The 19,904-nt window shown below is 53.2% G+C and overlaps 2 protein-coding genes across 9 annotated transcripts; both read right to left on the reverse strand.

The window, feature by feature from the left end:
* Positions 1-384: 384 nt before the first annotated feature.
* Positions 385-11,662, reverse strand: FDFT1 (farnesyl-diphosphate farnesyltransferase 1). 3 transcript variants are annotated; one of them, XM_069011830.1, is made up of 9 exons: positions 11,520-11,662; positions 10,680-10,777; positions 6,897-7,080; positions 4,847-4,975; positions 4,257-4,448; positions 3,480-3,656; positions 3,104-3,256; positions 1,797-1,993; positions 385-1,457 (listed from the first exon to the last, which is right to left on the reverse strand). In XM_069011830.1, exons 1-9 carry the CDS (start codon positions 11,619-11,621, stop codon positions 1,448-1,450), a joined length of 1,242 nt encoding a protein of 413 aa, XP_068867931.1. In that variant the 5' UTR covers positions 11,622-11,662; the 3' UTR covers positions 385-1,447. The 3 variants fall into 3 exon arrangements, with proteins under 3 accessions (XP_068867931.1, XP_068867930.1, XP_068867932.1); XM_069011829.1 differs by having other exon boundaries at positions 385-1,993; XM_069011831.1 differs by lacking the exon at positions 11,520-11,662 and adding an exon at positions 11,358-11,502 and having other exon boundaries at positions 385-1,993.
* A 1,210-nt stretch (positions 11,663-12,872) lies between these two features.
* NEIL2 (nei like DNA glycosylase 2) lies at positions 12,873-19,774 on the reverse strand. 6 transcript variants are annotated; one of them, XM_069011838.1, is made up of 5 exons: positions 19,689-19,774; positions 17,006-17,194; positions 15,460-15,791; positions 14,362-14,558; positions 12,873-14,015 (listed from the first exon to the last, which is right to left on the reverse strand). In XM_069011838.1, the coding sequence occupies exons 2-5, from the start codon at positions 17,141-17,143 to the stop codon at positions 13,699-13,701; spliced, it is 984 nt and encodes a 327-aa protein (XP_068867939.1). In that variant the 5' UTR covers positions 17,144-17,194; positions 19,689-19,774; the 3' UTR covers positions 12,873-13,698. The 6 variants fall into 6 exon arrangements, with proteins under 6 accessions (XP_068867939.1, XP_068867934.1, XP_068867937.1 ...); XM_069011833.1 differs by lacking the exon at positions 19,689-19,774 and adding an exon at positions 19,583-19,669; XM_069011836.1 differs by lacking the exon at positions 19,689-19,774 and adding an exon at positions 19,583-19,659 and having other exon boundaries at positions 17,006-17,189.
* Positions 19,775-19,904: the final 130 nt, after the last annotated feature.

Here is a 19,904-nt window from a genome sequence, read left to right on the forward strand (position 1 = left end):
CAGCCCTGTCCTGTGGCCCTGCTGGTGACAGCCACCCCTTTGGGTGTGTGCTGGTGGGGGGAAGGTGCTTCCACCCAGATCAGAGAGCAGCCAGGACTTCCAGCAGCCCTGAGGATGCACCAGGGCCCTGGAGCACAAGCCTGCAGCCCAGGGCTGTGCCACCACTCCTTCCAAGGTGAATTTATGGATCCTCAGCTGTCCCCCTGGTTAAAATTCTTCCTCCAGGTCTGGCACACGGGGCTGTACTTTGATACCCAGAGCTGGCACCAGGGGAGCACTGGAATTTCATGAGCTGAGGGCTTGTAACTTGTGGGGGAATCACTGGTATAAAAGAAATGACAGCTGAGAAAAAAAAACCAAAAAAAGATAATCCAACACTTTTTTTTTCTTTTCCCAAAGAAAACTTTTAATTTCAACAAGACAGGAAGCTGCACAAAGAAAGCTACTGCGAGTTTCTGTAGAACAACAGCTTAAAACTATCTACACCAGGAACTGTGGAGTAGGGGTTCTCCTTCTGAGGAACAGCCTGGCCACAGGGGCTTGGCCTTGCAAAGGCCACCACCCTGCCCCTGGTAGCTCTGTCCTGGACCAGGCCTCACTCCCTTCACGCAGCATTTGAGGGGGGGTAGGGACCTTGAAAACAACAATCCACCCCAGGAGAACAGGACTTGCCTTCAGAGTGCTGTTTCCTCTTCTAAGTCCAGCCTGGTGTGTTTGAAGACAGCACTGGGAGCCTCTCCCAGCTCACACGTCAGTCTGACCCAACGCCAGAGCCAAGTGGGCCAGGGAAACCTGCCCTGGTCACTCCCTTGGTGGCTCCAGCCTTCCCAGCTCAGGGCAGGGATCACTCCTGCCCCTCCAAAAAAGCATCCCATAAGGGACAAGCAAGGTGCAAACTCTCGCTCCCCTGCCTTGCTCTGCCAGAACCACACGTCCCCTGGGGCTGAGTTAGTGCAGAGCCCAGCGCCTGCAGTGGAGTCAGGCCTGGGGTTACGAGCTCGGGGCTGTGCTGGCAGCTCCCTTCTCATCTTAACCACCTCCCCACTGCCGAAACCAGAGCTGTGTCACTGCAGGGGCCATCTGTCCCAGGGCAGGGAGCTGCACAGCTGCCTTCCAGCTGGGGTCACATTCATGTGGACAGAGACCTCACCTCCCATATATTTAACATTAAAAGGGCTCATTTCAGCATCCTTCAGCACAACAGAAATGTGACTACGGCCTCTGCTTGTTTCCAGGCTGCAGGATGTCAGTCACTGAGGGCCAGAAGGCAGCCAGAGGTTTTTCCATGGATAAGGAAGCACGTTCCTCTCCCGGCTGAAGCAGCGTACTTCCAGCACAGAGCAGGCACCAGAGGTGAAGGAGAAGAGGGTGCCTAAGAAAGGCAGGCTCTGAGCTGGAAAGATGCCTCAAATCTCATGGAAGAAAAGAAACAACTGGAGTTTCGATTTCAAACCATCCTAATGGGAAAAAAAAAAAACAACCCAAACCAAAAATATTCAGGTGAACAGGAAAAAAAGGGGAAAAAAAAATACTCAACCCCAAACACTGAGACTCCAATCAGCATTTGCAGCCATCCAAGCAGTCAGCAAGGGCGGTGAGGATGGAGTCCAGCAGTGCCACACTGTCACCCCAGGGCTGCAGCTCCCCGGTGTCCCATCCTTGTCACCATCCCAGTGCCAGGTGCTGGGTCACCCCCACAGCAGGGGACGAGGAGCCTCCTGCCCCTGCTGCCCATCTGCCACCACTTGTGCCCCCACCTGGCCACTGCCCTTCAGTTGTCCCCTGCCTGCACGTACTCCTCAGTGGCCTTGGAGAGGGTGCTGAGGTACTGCCAGCTCAGGGCCGCCAGGAGCATGGCACAGGACAGGTAGATGGGGGAGTAGTGGTGGCGGGAGGCCACGGGGCTGCCGGGCAGGCTCGCGGCGCGGATGGAGGCGATGACCTGCTGCGTCTTGTTGGACGAGGGGTCCGTGCTCGGGATCTTCTGGTAGATCTAGGGGAGAAGGGAGGAGGAGTTATGGCTCCCATAGGGAGTTTAGGAGGCAAATGGGACAAGGCTGAAGTTTTAAGGGCCGCTTGTCACCCTCAACAGTGACCTCGGTGGTGGAATGCTGTGAAGCAAGGGATACCTGGATGGGTCCAGGGCCCATCTCCCTTGGGAAGTGCACTAAGCCAAGCTGCCTCTTGAGGGCACCCCATGATGGGACACGGACCACCACATGGGCCTGGACACGATCTCCCAACCCCTGGTGGCGTTACTGGGACCAGTGGTTCTCACCCTGCAACCCTCACTCACTGTATAGCCCACCTCAAACCAGTGGGGACATTCCTGCCTGGAAACAGCCACATCATCACCTAATTCTGTACTATTCGGGGTTTTCTTCTCATGGCCTTTGAGATACTCGTCTGCAGGAGTCTGAGCACGGTGGGCACAAGCAGAGACCCTCTCCTGGGCTGAAGCCCTGCAGTGTCACTGTCCCTTGCCATGGGATTGGCCAGTTCACAAGGGCAGCTCTAACAACCCATGGTTTGGGGTTTCCCTGGTGCAGAAGCAAAGTCTTTTTATTTAACAGCCCTCAATGGAGTTGGGGAGTTTGGGGAGTGGGGTGGTTTTTTCCCATTAAATCACCCACTGGTTGGTTCTCCACGTGAACTTTTAACCTCCACAGGACTTTGAAGTCAGGAATTGTAAGGTCCCCCTGAGCCTCCTTTTCTCCAGGCTGAGCCCCTTTCCCAGCTCCCTCAGCCGCTCCTGCTGCTCCAGCCCTTTCCCCAGTTCCGTTCCCTTCTCTGGACATGCTCCAGCCCCTCAATGTCTTTCTTTTTGTGAATGCCCCAGAACTGACCACAGGGTTGGGTCGGGGGACACGCACTGCCCTGGGCCTGCTGGACACATTACTGCTGGTCCAGGCACAGACCACGGGTACGTTCAAGGGAACACATCAAGCACAGTCTGGTCCAGGCCAAAACTACATCAGGTCACCACTCCCCACCACCACTGAGCCAAGGATGGAACGAACAGATTCCCGTGTATTCCCAATTCCACCCCAAGAACGGGGACAGGAACAGCCAGAAATGACTCAAAGCCAACTGCTGGGCCTACCTCTTCCACGTACTGGTACATGATGGCTTTGACAGCTTTTATGTTGGTGGCATCCATCATGAGGGTGACAGCCTGTCCCTTGCGGATCTTCACCACCCCCCTGAACACCTGCTGGTTGTTGTAGCAGGCAGCCAGCGTGGCAATGGCCATCACCTGAGGAGAGACAGGAAGAGCCTTTACTGCACTGCAAGGAACTTGCCGAGGGGTCACCTTGTCCATTGTGACATCCATGGACTGGAGCCACAATCTCAACAACAGCAGAAATGGCAGGAACCAAGAAATAAAGAAAAAACCAACGATACAGAACCTCCTCCAACTCCAACTCCTCACCAGCTGGGCTGCAGAGGGTGAGGGACCACTTGGAAGCTCAACTCACCTGGGGGATAGCACAGAAGTTGAAGACACTTTGGTTTCTGAGGCGGGACAGGTAGGTGAGGACGTCGGGGACGTGGTGGAGGGCGTTGGTGATGAGTTCATTGAGGCACTGCACGGCCACGTCGATGTTCTCTGGCTTGGCAAGGTCCGAGAGCTTCTTGGCGTATCGGCTCCAAACCTGAACACCAAGATAAGGGCTCAGGACTTGGAGGGTGCATCGATGTCATCAGAGAGACACCACGTCTGGGAGAGCAACAAGAAGCACCAAAAACCCCCACACAACAGCCTTGGAGCACCACTGGGATAAGGAAAAGCAGGAAGGGCAGGCTGTGGAGATGTGACAGTGGCCTTGGTGTACACAAAGAGATTGTAAAGGAGGAGGGTGCAACTCATCTCCACATCTTTCCTAGGTAGGGCAAGGAAAAGGTGAGTCACACATCAAGAAATGCCCCGTGAGGCAGCTGAGCCACATGGAAAAGGGGGAGAAAAATTCTTGGACATCATGTCAGGCACAGGCAGAGCTGATCCAGCTTTTGGGAGCAGAACAAGTACCCTCCTGGGATCTCAGCCAGTCTTATCCTCCCTCATTCCTAGAGAAAACCTAGCAGAGAGGAGAAAAAGCTGCCTAAGTAGTTCTTGGCAGTATGGGGTGACATCACCTTGTCCCCACATCTGTACCCAGAGAGCTGTAGACAGATGTCAGCCAGCTGTCATCAGAAGAACTGTTATTACCAAGATACACAGCCAAAAGTAGAGATTTGATGAGGTTTTCCCTCACCTCTCTGGGCCAGAACTCCCTTCCCTCCATCTGGTCCTCCAGATAGTCACGGATGATGTTGGTTTTCTGTAGGAAGAGGCCCATGGAGTTCGCCAGATGTGTGTCTTGCCCCACGATGGAATCTTCCAGCTCTGACGCAGAGAAGAGACGGGAAAGGCCAATCCCCACCAGCCCAGCAACGTAGTGACAATACTGCCAAGGAGGTGCCAAGTTGGGAAAGGGTGGGGAAAAAACAAGGTAAGAGGAGCAGTTACAAAGAGCTGCCTGTTTGCCACAGGGAGTTTTACAAAAAGCAACTGACAGTTCATCTTATGCAGGTTCTCATGGCCCTCCGATGTCTCAGCCTTCCCATGAAAACAAACAGCTTTTCCCAACAGGGATGCTCTGTCTCCTCCTTCCATAGTGACAGGGTGGACCCTACCTGGAAGCGTTCAAAAAACTTGTGGATGTGGCACTTGGGGACATGGTTCTGTGGTTGCCTTGGCAGTGCTGAGGGAATGGTTGGACTGGGTGATCTTAGAGGGCTTTTCCAACCTTAACTCCATGATCCTACTCATGCTCAGTCCATTCCTCTGTCTGGGCTGACTCACCTTATCCCACTCATGCTGAGAATCCACCTTCTTCTCCAAGAACTCTGCCATCCCAACGCCCATCTTGTGGCAAATATCCGAAATCACATCCTGGTAGACCTTGGACAGGTTCCTGAACTCCATGGAGATCTGGAGCATGGTAAAAACAGAAAGAGAATGCTCAGGAAAAAAACCAACGGAGCTCAACATTTATCAAGAAATCAGAGAAATACTATTTACCAGGCTCTAATACTGCCCTGGCTGGAGTTCTGGGACAACTCCCCCAGCCCGAGCTGTTCCAAGGTCCTAGGAGCTCAGGCTCAGCCCATTCCCAGTCTAAACGGGACGGTCTCTGGCAGGAGATCAGAGACAGCAAAGTCTTTGGGAAGGCTCTGTGGCCTTGGACTGGTGTCATCTGGGAGCTGCAGGACAAAACTGACTGCGCTTGGTACACAGAGTTGTTTTCCCCTGTAACTTGAGAGCATTCCATCGCACCAGCCACGGGAAAAGACCCATGGGAGGTTTCTGGTGTTCTGTTCTCCCGAGCCCTCTCCAGCTCTGGCTTCACAGGGCACATTTTGCACAACTGGAAAGGCATCAAGCAGTGAGGGAAGTGTGAAATCCTTCTGCTGCATGTCCAGTAATGTGATCATGGAATCACAGAATGGGTTGGGTTGGAAGGGAACTTGAAGAACTTCTATTTTCAACCTCCCTGCCATGGGGCAGGGACACCTGCAGTGTCTCCATCGCTCTCACACTAAAAAAAAAAATATAAAAAATGCATCCTCACTTTCCCAAACCTGTGGAGCATCACGTTTTATTGTGCTAAGCTGTTTCCTCCATCAGTGGGTGAATGCAGCCAGCCCAGGGTTTGTGTGCAATAAGGGTTTGTCAGTAAAATGAAAGTATCCACTCTGCTTCTGTCTCTGTGGCTTCAGTCCCCGGCAGAGAGAAGCACAGCCTGCAAATGTACCTCTAGCAAATATTATTAGAAGGTTTTCAATCTGAGCAGGGTGAGGCACTGGCAGAGGATGCCAAGAGAAGCTGTGAATGCCCCCCAAAAAACTCAAGGCCAGGTTGGACGGGGCTTAGAGCAACCTGGTCTAGTGGAAGGTGTCCCTGCCCATGGCAGGGGATGGAACTGGATGAGCTTTAAGGTCCCTTCCAACCCAACTATTCCATGGTTCTACAATTCTGTGATAATTAAAATCACACCTGAGCACGGATTGCCTCAAATAAATAACATATACACCAAGAGAGAACAGCAAAGTGCCACAAACACCTTCTCAAAAGCTCCTCTAAAGCCAAGCCACTGACATCACTACTGTACCCCTACACATCCAGAATCCCAACACAGACATCCCCTATAACACTCCAGCCTCCAGACAGGGCACAGCCATGATCATCCCAGGGCTGAGCAACAAAACTCACGACACGCCTCAGTTCTCCAAACAATTACCCCATTCCCACTGCTAGGGAAAGCTTGAATAGGGTAAATTAAAAATGGCAAAAACTTGAACAAAGCTTCCTCAGAAAATGAGATGCTTCTCATTAGAACTATTATATTTTTTCTTAAACAGAACAAAGAAAAAAACCCTAAAGAATCAACTCAATAATAAAAAAATCAATGCAATATTGTTACCAATAACAGCGAGGCTGCTTTTTGTCTTATACCATGGAATTTTGGAATGGTTTGGGTGGGAAGGGACCTTAAAACTCATCTCATTCCACCCACTGCCATGGGCAGGGACACCTCCCACTAGGGACACAGGCAATGCACAGTGTTGGGCAACAACCCCAAATCTCTCTCCACAAGACAATGGTTATCCACTCTTCCAGCAGAGGAGGCAAAAAGCTGGATCAGAGCTGGCACTTTTCCACAGCCAGATCCCCTCTGGCTCACAGAGTTGCAGAGAGTTTGGGTTTCTCACCCCAGCTTGGCACCCAGCCCCACAGGGAGGTGATGGAGCCCTTGGGAAGAGCTGTGGGACCGAACAAGCTCTGCAGGCACCATGTGGAGACAAGCAGGCACCCAAAGGTGCCACGAGGAGCAAGGAGGAGGCTGCCTTACCGTTGGGAAGTCTTCCAGCACCTGCCGGTCCTTCTCCTTGCTCTCCATGTACTTCCAGTCTGGCTGGTAGAGATAGGAGTGGAACTCGTGCAGCATCGGGACCTTGACATCCAAGGGGATGCTCATGTCATCCTCTACAGTGTCCAGGGCACGGAGAACCAGGTAGAATATACAGACTGCATGTCTGGGAGGGGAGAAAAAACAGTAATCCTTACTTGGGAGTGCCTATGAGGGAGGACAAACAGCTGGGATTAACCAGAGAACCTTTAATAGAGACACTTGGAGCTCAACATGACACACACTGGCACTGCCAGCCCCTTGGTGCCTTTGGAAGATACCAGCCAGGTGAGGAAATCCAGGATTTTCCCTCATGAGGAGAACTACAGCATGACTTTGGGCTTTCTGAGATGTGTATCAGGGAAAGGTCTAGGCCTGTGACCAACCTGAGCAGGGAAGACCTAACCCTGCAAGCAAGGCCAGCGCTTAGCTGGACCCAGAGGACAGAGCCTGAGGTTGGCTTATTGGGAAAAGCAAATGTAAGGCAGGGAAGAGGGACAAAACCAGGTGTGGTATTCCCATCACTTCCCCCTCTCTGCACACCTTTTATCCTGTTGGGGGGCAATAAAGGGGTCACACTGTGCAACAGGAACATTAGGACTGACAGGAAGAGCCAAAACCACCCTGTATTTTCAATCTTCATGAACAGGACACTGGAGGCAGCCCATGGGTCCCAGAACCCTGGCAGGAAGCTGCTGCAGAGCCACCTCCCCTCCTGCTCCCACCACCCCCGCCTTCCCTATCCCTGCTTCCTTCCCCATTCCCTGCCTTCCCCATCTCTGCTTTGACATTTCTGCAGCTGAAGCAAAAAAAAAAAACCAAAACCAAAACCAAAACGAACAAATCCAGATGGCAAGAAATGCTGTTTGCAACTCCAGGATTTATATAAAATAATCCCCAGACCTCCCTAAGCACAGGGATATACATCAAGGAGACGAGGCATTTATTAATTGTTTAACAAATGGAAAGTAGTCTGCTAAATGCTAATTACCAGGTGACAGTGCTGTCCTCCTGGAATGAACACGTGCAAGCAGTGATTAAGCATCCAGGGAAAACTGACTTGCTCTCAGAGCCAATACTGTTAAATTTGGCTCTTTTTCCTCAATTAGAAGGGTATTTAACACCTCTGTCAAACCACATGAGCAGGCAGCTCTCTCATGCTCCTGTTCCTTTGCATGACTGAGTTTTTCCATTTTTCCATTCCAGCTGGGCTGCAAACGTTCATCCAACAGGATGCAAGTGCCCAAGGCTCCAACCTGCTTCCAGGAGCCACCAAGAAAGGCAGGGCAGAACCTGAAATGCCATCCCAGAGGCACCTCTCACAGGGGCACCATGCCCAGGGAAGAGCCAGCAGTAATTCCAGAGCCCAAGACAGTTAAAGCACTTACTTAACCCCAATTCTGCATCCAGACCTCACCTGCCTCCCTAACTTCCATCACATACTGAATTTAGATCCGTGGCAATTTTGGCAAATTTAATGAAGGAATTCTTTGCTATGAGGGTGGGGAGGCACTGGCACAGATTGTCCAGAGAGGTGGTGGATGTCCCATCCCTGGAAACACTCAAGGTCAGGCTGCACAGGGCACAAATGCAAGCACCCACTTCCAAGAACAAGTGTGGATCTTCCAGAGCTCAAACTCCTGCCCCATCCCAGGTGCAGCTCCCTCCTGCCCAGGTAAGGAGGTCTCCTTTCTTCTTGCGAGCACCTGCAGCCTCTGCTGAACCTTCAGGAATGGATCTTGAAGAGTCCCAAGGACAGGCAGGACCATGGAACTGGCAGCAGAGAAAGGCAGGAGCATCCTCTTCTCCTCTCCATCACCAGGAGAGGAGCTATGAGCTTAGATCATAACTATTTTCGACCAGCAGCAGTTATGATGCTGTTGGCTGAGCCGTGGATGAAACTGCAGTTTTGAGCCTCCCACCTGCCAAGAAAACACCCTAACCATGGAGCAACGAGCTGGATAGGGCTCTGGCCAGCAAAACAGGTGGTTTAAGGGGCCAAAAAAAGCAAGAAAGGAGGAACCAGACATTTCATCTCAACCACCCGCACCCCGTCTGGCCAGGGAAGCACTGCTCCAAGCACTCCTCCAGAAGTTCCCCATTTTCCAGCAGCTCTTCTGGGATGCCTGTCTGTAACCACAGGGGCTCAGCTGAACTCCATGATGGGGTCAACATCAATGCAAGCACTGTTCTGATCCACCAAAATCAATTCCTTCCATAAGGCTGCTGCTCCACCTATTTCTATATCCTTTCTGTTTTGTATTTCCTTTGTTTGTCCCTAAATTCTCCAGCAGAGCTTTGAAAAGGAGTCTCTCCCTATCCACTACTGAGCCAGCTGTAATCCAACCACCATCCCTGCCCACCCGTGGGTTGCAAAGATCCGGCAAGAGCATTTTTAGGATGCCAGGCAGAAGTTTCTGTGCCCTGAAGGGTTATGCTGATCTCAGCGGGCTGCATGGCAAGGATTAAAGGACAAAAAAGACAGACAGAGAAACTGCAGGAAGTTTGAGGCAAGCACAAGGCAGGCACATTGCTAACAGGTTTCAAAGTGTTTTCTTAATATTTTTTTCTTAATTCCTGCATAGAAAAAGCATGGAAAATTAAAAGCTTAATTCTTGGCCCCAGTTGTACTTTTCCAAGCAATTCCAGCCAAATCGCTGAACTTCTCTGCCTTTCCTGTCAACCAGGCTGCAAACAGCGTTTCATAAACACAGGACACAGCTACGGGGCACCATTCAAAATGCCCAACCAGGGCTCAGAAGCCCCACTGAGCACCCAGTGTTTTTGGAGTGCTGCCTGCAACTGCGTCCGGAACAACTTCCAGAACCACTAAATTTGATCATCAACCCATCTTGGGATTCACTGGAGATTTACAAACTGAAATCAGCAATTACCAAACGAATATAAGGAATTATATGGAGAGTAATCACATGGCACGAGGCCCACGGGCCAGCTGAGCTTTACTTCTTCTTTTACTATTCCCACTTGAAGCTTTCCTGCATGGGGCAGCAAAATTTGCACAGCAAAAAATGAGTGTGCAACGAACTCCCGGCGACAACTGTGCACGTTTTGAGGCAGCTGCTTCCAAGAGAACCTCCCAGACAAGGCCCAGACCCTCAGTCAGCCCCAGGTTTTTCCTCACCTCCTCCCTCCAGCCTTTTGTCCAGCGCTAGCCTTGGCACTGCCAGGACACATTCCCAGGGTGTCACACACGGCACAGAGCCAGGCACTGTGTTTAACAGTCTGCTGGCCAGGAGGCTCAGCCCAGACACTCAGTTTGGGGGGGAAGTGGTGCAGAGAGGGGATGTGGTACAGCCAGCTGGGACGTGAAAAATCCCACGTCCTGCTGCACGGGGTGGGGCTGAGCTGAGTGAGCCCAACCAGTTCATGATAGGAGAGGGTGCAGCTCCCCTAGAGAAAAATGGTGTTTGGGGGCACTGCATGGGCCACCTCCTGCCAGCTCTGCTATTGGGGGGCATCACACGCACCAACTCCTAGGGAGACCTGATACTGGGGGGCCACTGCACCCACTGCTCCCCAGTGTTGGAGTGGCATTGTACCCACCACCTCCCAGGGAGGAAAATTACCACCACCACCACCTCCAGGGGATGCCCGGTGTCAGGGGGGAAGCTGCACCCACGCCCTCCCGAGGACCCCCAGTGCTGGCGTGGCGTCCCATCTGCCACCTCCCAGGGACACCCAGTTCCAGAGGGTCCCCCCGCTCACCGCAGCTCTCCGTCCAGAGCCTGGATGACAGCGGCGAAGCTGCGGCTGGTCTGGTTGAGGTACCGGTAGCAGGTTCGGAGGCCGCATCCCAGCGAGTCCTGCGGGCAGAGCGGGGCGCAGGGCGCGGGTTGGAGGCGGGGGGCGGCGGGCGGCGGGGCCGGGGGCGCGGCGGGGGCTCCGCAATGCTGCTGCTGCTGCTGCTGCTGCGCCCGCCGCCGGCCCGCTGCCCGCGGGGGGTTCCGCGGCGGGGACAGGGTCAGTGTCCGCCGCAGCACGGACACGGCCCGGGAGCCGGCCGCCATGGGGGCGGCGGCGGGGGGCTGCGGCCACTCCGCCCCCGGCCCGAAACCCGCCCCCGAGCCCGCCCCTTAACCCGCCCCGTCTCGGCTCCGCGGCCGCGCCGTGGCCGGAGACGGGGCCGTGTAGGGACAGCGCCGGCGCCGTGCGATGTGCGGAGCCCCGGGGATGCGCGCAGGGTACCGGCACCGAGAAGTGCAAGGGATGCTCGGAGCCGGCGACATGCTCGCAGGGTACCAGCACCGAGCACGGGGCACCTGAAGCCCGTGGGATGCAGCGATGCACAGGACGCGCAGAGCCGGTGGGATGCACGCAGGCTACGAGCAATGCAAGAGGATGCCCGGAGCCGGTACAACGCCGGGAAGCACCGAGGCCACGTACAAGGGGCACAAAGCCGGGCTGGTCCTATACACGCTGGACGCGGAACGGTCACCCATGGCAACGCCGTATCCACACCCGGACATGACAGTCTCCCCACCGGGGGCACCTCGCACCGGTGACAGCGAAGCGCATCCCGCCGCCCGCGCATCCCTCGCCGCTCACCGTGTCCATCCGCGGCATGACGGCGCGGTAGCCGCCCATCTTGAAGCGCAGCAGGTTGTAGATGTCCTCGGGGTGGCCCAGCCATTTCCGCAGCAGCTCCATGGGTGCCGCCGCGCGCTCCCGCCGCCCCCCGACCCGGCAGCCGCTTAACCAGAAAGGGCGGGGGCGCGCCAGCCCCGCCCCGCAGCCAATCACAGCGCCCGGTACATCGTTCGGTGGGACGGGCGCGGCGCCGATTGGCGGAGGCGCGCTCGCACCAGGGCAGCGCCAGCCAATAGGAAGGCGGCGGGGCTGGTGTGACGGCCGGCCGCGGGCGCTGATTGGCGGAGGCGCGCGTTAGCACAGGCGGAACGGGAAGGAGCCGGCGGCCCGGACCCCCCGCGGCTGAGCGTGAGGGGAGCGGCACCGCCATGGGGCGAGGGGAGGGCTCGGGAAGGAAGGGAGCTTGAAGACTTTCCAGTTCCAAGCCCCTGCCACGGGCAGGGACACCTTCTATTAGACCAGGGGCTTCCCAGCCCCTCACCACCCTCTCAGAGAACAATTCCTTCCCAATATCCCATCTATCCCAGCCCTCGGGCACTGGGCACCATTCCCCCTTGTCCAAAGTCCCTTTCCAGCTCTCCTGGAGCCCCTTAAGGTACTGGAAGAGACTCTAATAGGTCTTCCTGGCGCCTTCTCTTCTCCGAGGTGGACACTCTCAGCTCAGAGCCTGACGGCAGAGCAGAGGTCCTCCAGCTCTTAGAGCAGCGCCATGGCCTCCTCTGCACTTGCTTCAACATTCACATCCTTCCTGTGCTGAGAACCCAACACCTACCCAGCTTCATCATCATCTTTCAAAGTGCAAGATTTGGGTTTTGGGGTTTTTTTTGTGGGTGGTTTTCTTCCAGAAGTTGGACTTGGAACCAATGATGATCATTCCAACTCAGGATATTCTACAATTCTTTGTTTTGGAAGGGCATTGAAAGGGTGCTTTGCTGACACCCTGCAGAAGGGACATTAACCACCTTCTTTGGTCCCATAACCCCATTAATTGGTTTATTCATCAGTCCCATAACCTGCAACCACTCTAGGGTGTTGCAGTTCACAGAGGAGAGGCTGTGCAAGTCTTGCCTTGGGAAGCAGCTGCCGACAATGGAGGTGTTTACCTCCGGCATTCCCAGCTGATTTGCAATCCATCTTTAAATGCAATTCCCATTAATGAGAACCTTTACACCACTGAGGAAAGCTGCTGGTACCATCCTCTACAGGCAGCACCTCAGAGGTAGCTGTTAACCAACTCCATGCAGCTGGAATTTCCCTGTACACCTCAGCTTTTAACCAAGAAACTGCCAGAAAGGACACACTTGCAATGAATGAAAGTTCTAATTCCAGCTTTTATTTTTTCACTCAACAGGTTATTATTAAAATAAACTCAAATCCAGGGGGAGAGGAGAGCAGCAGTTCCCACCTAGTGTTTAGGGACACAGGTCTATTTCCAAACCTTTCTGCTTTCAGGTTTCCTTGGAGATCCTGAGTTTTATGCAATCCCCGTCACACAATGTATTTCTAATTTTTTTTTTTTTTTTACTTCTACAGTGAGATCTGGAATTGGCAGCTTGCCACAAAGCTGAAACCTACTGGTGGCAGAGATGAGTTCCACCAAGCACTGCTGATGTATATTTTGTGTACATTGATGTGGAAGGAGGGAGCTGTTCCTGTCAGATCTGACACAGGGAACAGCCCCTCATGTTTAACCACACCCATCCCACAGGTATCCAGCTCCAGACAGAGGCAGGATTATTTCATTCCTAATTAATCAAGCTGTTGAGGCAGAGGGGTATCCTCTGTTTTGCTGACTCCTCCAGGGTCAAGGGACAGGGTCACTTCAGACCACAGCAGTGCCCTGCTCAACCCTTTATACTTCCCATCCACTGCCACCTGAACAGGGCGACCAAAACACCTCAGAACTGGTCAAACTCTATACTGTTGTGCCACTGTGACAAAAAAAAAAAACCAAACCAAACCATGGACAGCCACTTTTTCCTTTCTACAGCCACTCAGGGGACCTGGGACCCCCACTGAGCACTTAACTCTGCCAGCTCCCTAAGGACCAAACTCAACAGCCTCAAAAAAACCACCGAGACCTTTTAGGACAATGAAGAGCATGGCTGAAATACCGCCTAGCACCCTCCAGGACAGGTCACTCAGTGACTGGGGAAGGGTCCCCATCCCCTGGCAGCACTGCAGGCTGGCACTGAGGGCACCACCACGTAAGTCTCTTGAAGCCACCCAAGGGTCCAAAAGTCCCCTTCATCAGGGGATGGCCCAGGGGACACTGCTCCTTCTGGTACACCCTGGGGTGCAGCCCTTGGCCACGCAGTTTGTTGTGCAGCCACTCAGAGCTGAACTGAACGGCGCAGTCCAGCAGATGCTCCAGATCTGAGGGAGCCAAGAGGGAGCCTGGTGTTAATGGGTGGATCCTGGCCAGGTACAAGATCTCATTCTTAATGATGTTCCCTGGAAAGGGTCAGAAACAAAGAGACAATAAGGATATTTCTAATAGAGGTAACACAGGCTGCTGGCTCCAACCTGTGATTTCTGCCTCAAGGATTGCAGCCAGCAATGCCATTCCCTGTATCAGAGGTGGCATCCAAAGAGTAGACTTAGATCTGGGACTGGGCTGGAAGAAGTTTCTTCCCTCTACCCTTGTTACAGACCTTGAAGATGACCACATGCCCTCCGCTGGACAAACCAGAAGCTGTTAGACTAAAGAAAAAACTGCCCAGACATGCACTTCTGCATCTGTAGACATCCCACCCACGTTCCTCCATTTCTCCTTCTGCCACTATTCCCTGGAACTCACCCAGCCCTGAAAAATGTCTTTGGTCTAGGAGGGTGTAGCAGATGGGATCAGGTGCACGGAGGGCACGGAGCGCCCGGCCACGGTGGAATTCCACAGACAGGATGTCAGAAGCAGGATCAGCCCTCGGAGAGGAGCACCAGAGCATCCGGCAGTTGTAGAAAACAAGGAAGCCTCCACTCTCGAAGTGCAGAACCAGCCTGGGAGAAGCCAGGAAGTTGGGAGTCTCTCATCAGAAACATCTCTGACCTACTTGCTGTACTCTGCAGCTGGCCATGGTCTCAAGGCAAGGTGGCCTCTTTCATGATTTCAGACATGAAACGTGGTGGTGAACACACACAACTGGTGGAGAGTTGCTCCTTCTGCTGCCCTGTGCTCCCTGGATGACCAGGGCTCCAGCAGGAGGGTTGACAAATCAGGGAAATGGATGTTAAAAGTAGCACACAAAACTGTGTCTAAAAATACTTGTATAGAAATCAAATCATCCTTCAAAAAATCATAGAATCATAGACTGGTTTGGGTTGGAAGAGAACCCAAAAATCATCTTGGGCCACGCCTCTGCCATAGGCAGGGATACCCTACCCCAGGTTGCTCCAACCCCTGTCCAACCTGGCCTTGGAAACTTCCAGGGATGGGGCAGCCACAGCTTCTCTGGGAAGCTGTTCCCCCTGCTCTGTACAATTCCAGTGGGATACAGGACACAAACCATAGCCATGTTTTCAATTCACTGCTGCCTTCAACAGCATCACTCCAGCCTGTGATTCCAGCTGAGATGTTTGCTATTTATCCAGAGCTTTTTAAAAACCACATAACTGGGAGAAACTGACACTTTTAGGGAATGATGCAGCCTGGCATCCTAAAACTTCACTCTTTAAGATAAAATCTTAGCAGAACTGGTACTGTGATCCCCAGGCCAACAGGCAACACACCCTACAATTAATTTCACTGGGGATTCTCTGGTTGAATACACCCCACATCCACTCATGCCATCTCTTGTGCTTTAGCATATATCCAAGAAAATCAAGGCTAAGAGCATCCCCACACAAATTTAGTTTGGGAGAAAAGAGAAAAGGCAGGGAGAGAGAAGATTCCATGAAATACCTGGGCACAGGGTCCTTCCAGTCCCCCCTTTTATTGGCTCTGTTTGCCCTTGAGAACTCGTTTGCCCGGACGCTGCCGAACATGCCAAAGTGGATGCGCAGCCAATTGCCCGGACCCTCGGCTCCATCTGGGGCTTCAGATCTTGAGTGCTGGGGGTCCTGCAGCTCCTCATCCTGGGAATGGGGATGTGGAGCACAAATCTGTCCTTGGCCTCCCTGGGCAGGACAGTGTGCCCCACAAGCAGCCTCTCTTTGCAGCACCGTCTCCTCTGCGGTTGGTCGGAAGGGACCTTCGGCTGCCACAAATGCCAGGTACAAGTTCTTCCCATGAACCTGAGAAAAAGAGCTGGGATGTACTGATGATCCATAAAGGATCATAGAATTCTAGAAAGGCTTGGATGGGCTCTTAAGGATGATGTCATTCCACTCCCCTGCCATGGACAGGGATACCTTCCACTAGACCAGGTTGCTCAGTCCTCATCCAACCCGACTTTGAACACATCCAGGGATAAAACCTTTGGCTGTTTCCATGCAAGTGACTATTTTCTACAGCATCTATTAGAGGACACATCACCCCACCCTGCACACAGGATTAGTCAGCATCCAAGCTATTCCCATCAGAGCTGGGGTCATCCTTGCAGATTCCTTTCTTTGCCTGCCTGAAGCATGAGGTGTTCAGATGCCACTCAGTTCTGAATCCCTCCCAGGGGCTCCCATCAGGCCCACCAGGACAGACACTCAGTGGTTTGAAATTTGTTATCACTGCTTCTGATTCACCTTCGAACTTTGTGCTGGGTGCATTTTACGCTTTTCGTTTTGCTCCCCACCTTTAATCAGAGGTGAGGCTGCACCAGGGTTTGGCCAGTCAGGTCCAAATCATCATCTGGGGTGTGTCAGGCCAGTGAAGCCCCAGCAGGACCAACCCATTGTGAATTCTGACAAGTGCCTGTGATTCCTTTTCCTGGTCTTAAAATCAAGAGTCAAACACAGTTAGAAGGGAAAAAGGAATTTTACCTTGGTATGTATTTTAAGGATCCTTAGGTGCACTATGCCCAGGTCAAATGCACCTTAATGCCCACCCCCAAAAGATCTGGTATAATCTTACAGGCCTTACTAATTAGCATATCTATCAAAAATTCCCCAATGAGAGGCTCGAATGAGCCCCCATCCCCAAGGAACCTTCCCCTGGATGGTTCTATCTTAGTTTACAGAATGTGTTCTGGAGAGGACCTTGGGGTCTGGGGCACACTGATCCCTAACTATGAAGCCTCTAAGATGCTGAGTGTCCTAGCTTGACAAACAAGTCCAAGAATGTAGGCAAAAAGCACTAAGAGTACAGAAGTTGTAAAAAGGTATAAAAGGGGTGTAAAAGAAAAGGCAAAAAATTATCGTGGCATCACCCACAGCACAGACACCTCAACTCAGCCAGGTGAAACCCTCAGGGAAACATTCACAGGTTCTGCGCCTTCTGTCACCCAGGTGCAGGGCAATGGTGGCCTCCCCCAGACTTGTCATGGATCTGTAAATTCAACTTTACCACAGCTCACCTGGGAGTCCTGGAGCCTCAGCGCATTCAGGTCATTCACATTGAGCTTCCGGCTGCTTCCTCCCACCTTGGCCACCACTTGCCCCACAAAAGGGGAGGTCAGCAGCTGGAACTTCCTCACTGATGGGCCTTCTGGCATCTCCAGTAGCTGCTGAGGGATTAGCAGGTTCTTGGCACACTCTGCCCTAGACTTGAAGGGAAATTGCAACTCAAATACACAAAACATTCTCCTAATTTTCCTTCCTATGTCCCTGTGGCAAAGTCCATGAAGATGAATAGGTTTCTTTCAGGACCAGGGAGGTAGGGGAGCTTCCATCCTAGTGGATATATATAATTTATCCAAGCAGAGCCCTGAACAACCTGCTCTCATGGCAGCTTTCACCCCACAAGCAGGAATTTGGCCTGGGAATCTCCCAAAGTCCTTTTTCCTGGAGTAGTGGAAGGCTTCCCTGCCCACATCAGGGGGGTTGGAAGTAGATGGTCTTTAAGGTCCCTTCAACCCATTCCATTCTGTGATTTTATGATTAATGACCCATAACCAGCACAGGCCAGTGACCCATCTTTTCCCTGATACACCGTGGGAAGTGCTGCTCCCATGGAACGATCATCCCTGGAATTAGAACATCTCCACCCCTTGTTTTACCCACTGCTTGCCCCACTGACTGCAATGGCATGGGACCAGTGGGGAGCATTCCTACACTCTGCCAGCAGCATCTGGGAGCAGAAGGCTCCAGATGAGGACGAGATGAAGCAGCACCATCCTGCAGCTCCCTCCAGGAACTCACACCAATACATAAGGAGTTATTTCAGGCATGAAGCCTCCATCACTTGCAGCTCTTCTCAGACTTCTGCTGGCTGTGGGTGTACAAGGAAAGCTCAGTTTGGCTTTCATCCCACAGTGCCAGCTCTCCCTGCAGACTAATCCCGGAGACCAGCACTGACCAGAGGCTCAGCTTCAAGCTCCACAGCACTCAGTACAGGGCTCTGAGGCACCTGGCATAGCCGTGAGACAGCTTGATGAGAAAATGGACAGCAAGCCTGGGGTCCCCCACCAGAAGAGCCATTCCCACCTCATGCCAGCATCTTTGCTTCTCCACTGCCTGGGCTGGCTCAGAGTGACTAAAACCAAAGCCTCCAATGCCACACGCTCCTTCCACAGCAAGGGGACATTCTAGGCATGGCTCTGAGGAAGAGCAGCAGGCATGGCAGGATGGCTGTAAAGGCCTTCCTGTGCTGCAGCACAAACCAAATCCCTTTTGGAAGGGCTCAGGAGGAAAGCATGTTAGGAAACATTAACTTAATGTTTTATATCAAGGTACAGATGTTAAGTGGTCATCAAAACTAGATTTACCAAGGGTAAAGGACTGAGCTTTAGTCCTCTGCCTTCAAGAGCATGTGATAATTACTCACAGGCCTGCTCCATTTGCACCCAAAAACTTGCATATTATGTTGATCAGGAGACAGCTAAAGAGACACTCCTGCTGCCAAAGGCACCACCAGCAGCAGCTTGGACCCCTGGATGCAGCTGGCCACAGGTCATCCAAGGGGTTTGCCTCAATTTCCAAGCACAGGCTTCATGTCAGGCAGCACAGACAGCGCTCACATCCCAGGGAAGTTCACCACCTGCCGAGCTCTGACTGCTGCTCAGTCGGTTCTCCACAGGCTCACTGTGAGAGACTGGAAGCATTGGGAGCTTCCAGTGCTGGGAGGTGTTAATGCTCACACTGCCCCAGCTGTAGCCTGTCTGACAGTAAAGTAACATTTCTCCTCAAGAAGGAAGACTGCCCTGTTTCCCAGGACATTAAAAGAACAGTATTTGCCATATCTGATCCCCTTGTACCTCCTCATTTCGCCTTTTTACTCCAGACTCACTTCAGTCTCATCCAAAACACTCTGCCCTCCAAGAAGGAGGAGGAGGAAAACCATCCCCAGCCCTCTGCAGGGCATGACATCCATCTCTCCATGAGCATGGCAACCTGAGCTGGTGCCTTCCGCAGGTCTGGAGCAGGGAGCCAGGCCTACAGGAGAAATCCTCCCCCTGTGTGGGCTCACTCCCAGTCCTTGTGGCTGGACAGCAACCCAGCACCCACGGGGGAACAGAGCAAGGACAAGGCTCATGCAGCTCACCCCAGCTCTGCCTGCAGCCAGGGATTGCAGGAAGGCTCCCTGTGACCTTACACCCCTGGGCAAGGCTCCTGCAGGGCCTTTAAGGCACCGCCCTGACCCTCTGCTTGCACTCGCGGTGCAGAGCTCCCCACCTTCTCACATTCAGCCAAGCATCAATTTGCAGCCATTGTAAAAAACAGAGCCTTGAGTTCCCACCCACACCTCCCCAGGGCAGTGAAAGCACCCTCAGCATTCCCCCCAAGCCCCACCTTCCTCCATCCAGCTCTCATCCACTGCTCTCCCCAGGCCCACCCTGCGCATCCATTTGGGGAGCAGGCTGGGCAGCCTTTCCCCCCCTACCCCATTGCCTCCCTTTTACTCTGCACAGCCCTTCCTCTGCCCCCAACCACCTCCCACAACACCTCCACCCACACTCAAGAAGACCTCCTACAGCCAAACCCCTTCCACCCACCTCCTTTTATAGGGGACGAAGATCCTTCCCCCCCAAATAGCAGGGGAACTCCCCAGTTGGCTGCTGGGGGAGGAATGGGCGGGTTCCAGGTGCTGGCCTCACTCACCCCACCAGTTATACTGGTCTGTAGGAACTGGTTGGACTGGGAAGGAAGCTGGGCACCCTGGGAGGGTGAGTGGGTGCTTATAGGAGGGCTGTGCTCAGCCACCTCCCACTGTGTAGGGGCACAGCCCTTGCTGACAACCTGATTTTGGCTTGAGGGTGTTGTCTCTGAGTCCAGCTGGAAGCATTCAGGCTGAACTAGGCCTACTAAGTAAAACTC

The sequence above is a fragment of the Aphelocoma coerulescens genome, chromosome 3 (genome assembly GCF_041296385.1).
Source record: "Aphelocoma coerulescens isolate FSJ_1873_10779 chromosome 3, UR_Acoe_1.0, whole genome shotgun sequence".
Lineage (NCBI taxonomy): Eukaryota > Metazoa > Chordata > Aves > Passeriformes > Corvidae > Aphelocoma > Aphelocoma coerulescens.

Excerpts from the sequence above, each read along its gene's own strand:
- FDFT1 (XM_069011829.1), bottom strand. The coding sequence starts at position 11,621 with ATGGAGCTGCTGCGGAAATGGCTGGGCCACCCCGAGGACATCTACAAC. Across the intron at positions 3,257-3,479 it reads ACTTCTGTGCTATCCCCCAG|GTGATGGCCATTGCCACGCT; the intron begins GTGAGTTGAGCT and ends GTCTCTCCTCAG. Across the intron at positions 1,994-3,103 it reads TGTACCAGTACGTGGAAGAG|ATCTACCAGAAGATCCCGAG; the intron begins GTAGGCCCAGCA and ends CTTCTCCCCTAG.
- NEIL2 (XM_069011832.1), bottom strand. The coding sequence starts at position 19,400 with ATGAGAGCTGGATGGAGGAAG. Across the intron at positions 17,195-19,379 it reads TGAGAGCTGGATGGAGGAAG|TCTAGGGCAGAGTGTGCCAA; the intron begins GTGGGGCTTGGG and ends TTTCCCTTCAAG. Across the intron at positions 14,559-15,459 it reads TGGAAGGACCCTGTGCCCAG|GCTGGTTCTGCACTTCGAGA; the intron begins GTATTTCATGGA and ends GGCTTCTCCCAG.